At 56.0% G+C, this 6,004-nt stretch overlaps 1 protein-coding gene across 1 annotated transcript; it reads left to right on the top strand.

Moving 5' to 3' along the window:
• The first annotated feature begins 2,190 nt into the window (after positions 1-2,190).
• LOC113837002 (early growth response protein 4) lies at positions 2,191-4,260 on the top strand. Its single transcript, XM_027428738.2, has 2 exons — positions 2,191-2,608; positions 2,936-4,260. Exons 1-2 carry the CDS (start codon positions 2,476-2,478, stop codon positions 4,258-4,260), a joined length of 1,458 nt encoding a protein of 485 aa, XP_027284539.1. The 5' UTR covers positions 2,191-2,475.
• The last annotated feature ends 1,744 nt before the right edge of the window (positions 4,261-6,004 follow it).

The following is a 6,004-nucleotide window of genomic DNA, read 5'->3' as shown; positions in this document are numbered from 1 at the left end:
AGAGCAAAGACTGCCAGAGCCATGTTTGCTAGACAGGGTCTGCTAGAGTCCTTCAGTGGGCACCAGCCCTCATATGCACCTACCCATACACAGCTACATACATACTTAAAAATAAAAATAAATCTAATATAATACACGCTATTCCAAGCTGGGCATAGTGGCATACACCTCTAACCCAGGCACTCAAGAGGCAGAACAAGCAGAACTCTGTGAATTTGAGGCCAGTCTGGTCTACAAAGTGAGTTCCAGGACAGCCAGAAACATAAAGAGACCTGATCTTGAAATAAATACATAAACACATATAAATAAAAATGTAAAAGCTATTCCATATATAGGGGTTATTTTGTTCTGTTTTGTGGTTTGTTTGTTTGGGTGCTTTGGTTTTTCCAGACAGGGTTTCTCTGTGTAACAGTCCTGGAACTGGATTTATAGACCAGGCTGATTTCGAACTCACTGAGACCCACCTGCCTCTGCCTCCCAAGTACTGGGATTAAAGGTGTGCACTACCACCACAAGCTCCATACATAGTTTAATCCCCTTATTTTATTGGCTTCAGAAAAGACTTGAGTGAGCTAAGATAAAATGGAGAATGAGGTAATAAGGAGAAGGGGAAACTACAGTAGAGACGAGGAGAGATCCTGGCTAGAGTGGATTCTTGGTGTTTTTTCAGCTGGAAACCGAAGTCTCCTTAAAGTTGAGGAATCCAGGTGACTCCAGAAGGGGATTCTCAGTGTTGGGAGTGACTTCATTTTTCAATTAAAAGGTTTTCATTTGAGACAAGGTTTCATACAGTCCTGCCTGACCTCGAACACCATCCTCCTGCTCTTACCTCCTGAGTGCTAGGGTTACAGACATGCACAATCACACCCAGAAAGCAAAAAAGCTGCCTACAGAAGGTGACAGAGTGGCAACTGCCGCCCCTTTGGAGAAGAATTTGTCAGCTGCCAAATTCTGAATATCCTGTAGCTTAGACATACATAACAATTTATCCCGGACATGTTCACATTTATATAGTTAATGCCAACAACACTGGTTTAAAAAAAACAAAACAAAAAACAAAACAAAACAAAACAAAAAAAGGCTGGGAAGTTACTCAGGTGTTCAAGGATAGGAACCAACCAGTGGTTAATTCATGGTCTCCCTGTACAAGAAGAACTCAGCCTTAGATAATACCGAACTAGGTCTTTGTCGAGACACGATGCAATCTCTCAGTTTAAGTGGAAAAAAAATGCAAAATGGCTTGAACTTTTGCATATGTAAAAACATTTTGCCAAAAACTACTCAAGAAACTTCAATGTGGCTACCTCAAGAGACAGAAATGAAGGCGAGACAAGAGAAACCTTTAATTTTCAGTAAAGAATGTAGTCTTAGTCTAATCTCAGGATTCAGGAGGCTCAAAGGCAGAGGCGGATCTCTGTAAGTACGAGGCCACCCTGGTCTACACAGTGAGTTCTAGGTCATCCAGAGCTGCATAGAGAAGCCTCATCTCACAAAAAGAAAGGAACACTCTTATATGCTAGTTGATCCCACCCATCCACCACCATTATCAAATTTTGCATTACTGGCAATTTGTATGTAAATAAGTTATTTTCGAAGCACAAACTTAGATGTTTGAACAGGAGCAAACACATACACGCGCGCGCGCGCGCGCGCGCACACACACACACACACACACACACACACACAAGACAACCTCTCAGAATTTGCCTGTCTCAGATACCCCAGTGCAGTCCTGTCTGGCTTTTTCTGTGGGCGCTGGGACCTCAAACTCAGGTCCTCGAGCTTGCAACTCAAGTGTTCTTTCCCATTTCAAGGTTACTGAATGTGCCCGGGACTTCATGTTATCTGACTCAATTTCTCTACTTAGCGAGCTCACAGGTGAAGAAACGGGGGTTAGGCGGGAAGCAAACGCCGTCAGTGGGAAAGAGTGGATCCGAACCCGTGATTCTCCCGCCAGGCGGGCAATGCACATTCCAGGATCTCACACGGCGCCCAGCCCCTGCGGGGCGCACCCGTGGCCCAGCGCGCACGAGGCTCCACGCTCAGGGGACTCGCGCGCACGCAGCGGCGCGGCCCCGGCGGCGGCGGGGACGTCACGAGCGGAGCTTTCCTTTTCGGGAGTCCCCGGCATACATCCTGTGTCCATGTTTGGTCATTTACGTCACGGCGCCAGGGCCGGGGCCTCCCGAAATGGCAGTGGCCCGGGGAGTCGGAAGCCCGGAGCCAGCACCGCCTCGGCTATATAAGTGGGGGGGACCGTGGATTGGGGGAGCCCGAGTGCGCTTTGGAGAGGCCACGAGCCGCCGCCCGAAGCCGGTGCCGGCGAGCCAGGGCGTCGCGGCCCCCCAACCCGCGTCCCCGAACCAAGCGTCGGGAGCTTGGAGCTAGGGCGCCGGGCTTCCCCGCCAGCCGCGCGCGCCCCAGCCCCAGAGAGGCCCCCCGGACGCCCGCCGCCGCCGCCGCCGCCGCCGCGCCATGCTCCACCTGAGCGACTTCTCCGGCCCCGACGCGCACCTCGCCAAAACCACCGAAGGCTGCGCCCACGCCAGCCCCGAGCTGCCCCGGCTGCCCGCCAGGGACGCTCCCTCGGCCGCCGCCTACCCCGGAGGTAAGGAGAGGGACCTGGGGGACCAGAGGCGAACGCGGCGAGGGGTGATGGACGAGGCGCGCGCGGGGGAGGGCGGGGGAGTCCCAAGCGCGGGGTGCCATTCCCACCCACCAACAAGGCCGCGGCCTCCTGTGCGGGAGCCCGTGCGTGTTCGCGCCCTGGGGCGTCCCGCGGGGCGCCCCCCGCCGCGGGCTCCAAAGTGCACGAGGCGCTCTGCCTGTGGCTTGCGCCCCGGAGGGAGGGTCGGGTGGAAATGGTCGCGGCTGCAGGATCGGGGCACGCCCTTGGGAGGTGTGCGGGGCTGATGCGTGGTCCCTCCCTCGGCAGGGGACTTCTTGAGCTGGGCTTTAAGCGGCTGCGGCGGCGGCGCAGGGGGGGACTTAGCTGACTCCTGCTTCCTGGAAGGCCCTGCACCCACGCCCCCTCCGGGGCTCAGCTACAGCGGCAGCTTCTTCATCCAGGCGGTCCCGGAACACCCGCACGACCCCGAGGCCCTCTTCAACCTCATGTCGGGCATCTTGGGCCTGGCACCCTTCCCCGGCCCCGAGGCGGCCGCGTCTCGGTCCCCGCTGGATGCCCCTTTCCCCGCGGGCGCCGATGCCTTGTTGCCGGACCTCTACTCCCCGGATCTGAGCTCACTCGCCTTCCCGGAGGCGTTTTGGGAGGCTGCGCCTTCGGCCGGAGCTCCCTCGCAGTGCCTGTTCGAGCCCCAGCTCTCCCCGCCCGACGTCAAGCCGGGGCTGCGGGCGCCTCCCGCTTCGCCGGCGCTGGACGCTGCCTCGGTCTTCAAAGGGCCCTACGCCCCCTGGGAGCTGTTGTCGGCCGGGCCCCCGGGCAACTGCGGATCGCAGGGAAGCTTCCAGGCCACCCCCGAGGCCCGTTTCCCTGCGGTCGGGACCAAGGTTGAGGACCTGCTGTCCATCAGCTGCCCCGCCGAGCTGCCGGGCCCGGCCAGCAGACTTTACCCTGCAGGGGCCTACGACGCCTTCTCGCTGGCCCCGGGTGACCTAGGGGAGGGGACCGAGGGCCTCCCGGAGTTGCTGACCCCTCCGGGCGGGGAAGGAGGGAGCAGCGGCGAAGGCGGGGAGTTCCTGGCTTCCTCCCAGCCGCAGCTGTCCCCGTTGGGTCTGCGCAGCGTCGCCACGGTGGACTTCCCCAAGCCCCTGGTGGCCGACCTCCCGGGGGGCAGCGGAGTGGCCCCGCCGGTGTCGCCCGCCTCCGCCGCCGCCGCCGCTGCCGCCTTTCCCGCGACCAAGGCCCGGCGCAAGGGACGCCGGGGTGGCAAGTGCAGCGCGCGCTGCTTCTGCCCGCGGCCGCACGTCAAGGCCTTCGCCTGCCCGGTCGAGAGCTGCGTGCGGAGCTTCGCGCGCTCCGACGAGCTCAATCGCCACCTGCGCATCCACACGGGTCACAAGCCCTTCCAGTGCCGCATCTGCCTGCGCAACTTCAGCCGCAGCGACCACCTCACCACGCACGTGCGCACCCACACGGGCGAGAAGCCGTTCGCCTGCGACGTGTGTGGCCGCCGCTTCGCGCGCAGCGACGAGAAGAAACGGCACAGCAAGGTGCACCTGAAGCAGAAGGCGCGCGCCGAGGAGAGGCTCAAGGGCCTGGGCTTCTACTCGCTGGGCCTCTCCTTCGCCGCGCTCTGAGCTGGAGCTGGCCCGGTAGGTTGGAGGACGCCGCCGCTCGGCGGACGCGGCAAGGTCTGGCCGCCGGTCCCTCGTCCCCTTTTGCCTTTCCTGCCTCTTTCACGCACGTCCGGGGCCACCCGTAGTCCTGCTCCAGTTCCCCCGAAGCGCCCGCCGCACACGCCCTTTCAGCACGGGCTCCGTGGACAGCGCCTGCTCTCTAGGAGTCGCCTTGCTCCTAGCCGGCTAGCTGCTCTGGGGACAGTCCTCCTTACAGAGCAGGCACTTCCTTTGGGACTGAAGAGAGTTTTTTTTTTTTTTTGTAACTGGCGTATGCCCCACGCCCTCCTCTTTATATATACCTCCCCACAGACAACGCTGGGGATATACCGAGCCGGTCTCTCGAGAACTTTGTGTAGCAATGTCCAGCAAGCCTTTGGATGTGATGTTTTTGCTTTGGGGTTATTTTCTTTTTTGTTGTCGTTCATATTTGTAAAGCAGACGCTACTCTCTAGCACTTGACAAAACTGTTTATTTTTGCAATTAAAATTATTGTGCTAAAAGCTTACTGAATCTGCCTTGTAAACTCCTAACCCTTCGTAACTTCTCTTCCAGGGACAGGGGACAGGAAATACCCACATTGGTGAGATTCAGGCCTCTACAGGACACTGACACACATCAGGCATTTCATAAACACATAAAGAATGAATTGATTTTATTTATTCCCAACTGACTTAGGGGTTAGCTGTGTTTCTGGAACCAAACGTGGAAGGCGTAGGTAGTAAACACGGTTGGTAGGATGTCCTCTGATCCTTGGTTTCTAGAACCATTTCAAAACAGGAAGCATTTCGTATAAGTTGCTTGCTCAAAGTATCCAAGCAGAAGCAACAAGGGTCAGGTATACCTAACAGCTTGCTTGCTTTCCAGCCCTGGAGAGAGAAGCTTTTGGAAACGGCTTTCAAACATATAACTGGAAAGCTTCATCACTAGAGGGCGCCTTGGGCAGCAGAGGCTGCAGCATTACACTGGGGTTTTGTTCAAGAATCACATGCAGTAAAGACCAAAAGGGTCACCGGGTTCATCTAGGCCACTCCTGAGCCTGGTAAGGAACAAACCAGAGACTTCTGGTCACTTTAGTGGCTCTTCAACTGAAAGACCCTTTCCAGGAGACAACAGTCCAAACACCTGCCATAGTCAGCCCTTCCCAAAACTTTACTTCCAGATGAATCCTTCATGGTTTGGGGGTGCAGGCAGGAGGGTAGTGAGGGCAGCATGATCTTGTTAATAGGGAAGGTGGCTGGTTCACCCCTTTATTCTCTGTTCTTCCTCAAAGCTTTTCCATGCTGGCAGTATAAAAAGCTTACTGTGCACCCCATTACACCTCCTGAATGACTCCTCTATGCTAAGCTGCCGCGTGTGTGTGTGTGTGTGTGTGTGTGTGTGTGTGTGTGTGTGTGTGTATTCAACTTTATCATTCTTCGGGAGCCACCTACCAATTGCTTTTTTGGCTGTCTCAATGTATGTATGTATGTATGTATGTATATTTATGTGCATGTGTGTTTGCAAGTGCACACCTAAGCAAAGGCCAAGGCCAGAGGAGGATTTCAGACTACACCATGTTTTTTTTAGCTTTTTAAAATTTTGGATGCATAAATGTGTTGCCTAATGTGCACCACATTCTGACATAGGATATCAGAAGACAGTATCGGATTCCTTGGAACTGGAGTTCCAGATGGTTATGAGCCACCATGTGGATTGTGGGAAC

This window comes from Cricetulus griseus, chromosome 8 (genome assembly GCF_003668045.3).
Source record: "Cricetulus griseus strain 17A/GY chromosome 8, alternate assembly CriGri-PICRH-1.0, whole genome shotgun sequence".
NCBI classification, from domain to species: Eukaryota; Metazoa; Chordata; class Mammalia; order Rodentia; family Cricetidae; genus Cricetulus; species Cricetulus griseus.
The sequence above is the reverse complement of the archived record's forward strand: the minus strand, read 5'-3'. Positions and strand labels throughout refer to the sequence as shown.

Coding starts and splice junctions, on each gene's coding strand:
- LOC113837002 (XM_027428738.2), top strand. CDS start 2,476: ATGCTCCACCTGAGCGACTTCTCCGGCCCCGACGCGCACCTCGCCAAA. Junction 2,609..2,935: donor GGCCGCCGCCTACCCCGGAG/GTAAGGAGAGGG, acceptor CTCCCTCGGCAG/GGGACTTCTTGAGCTGGGCT.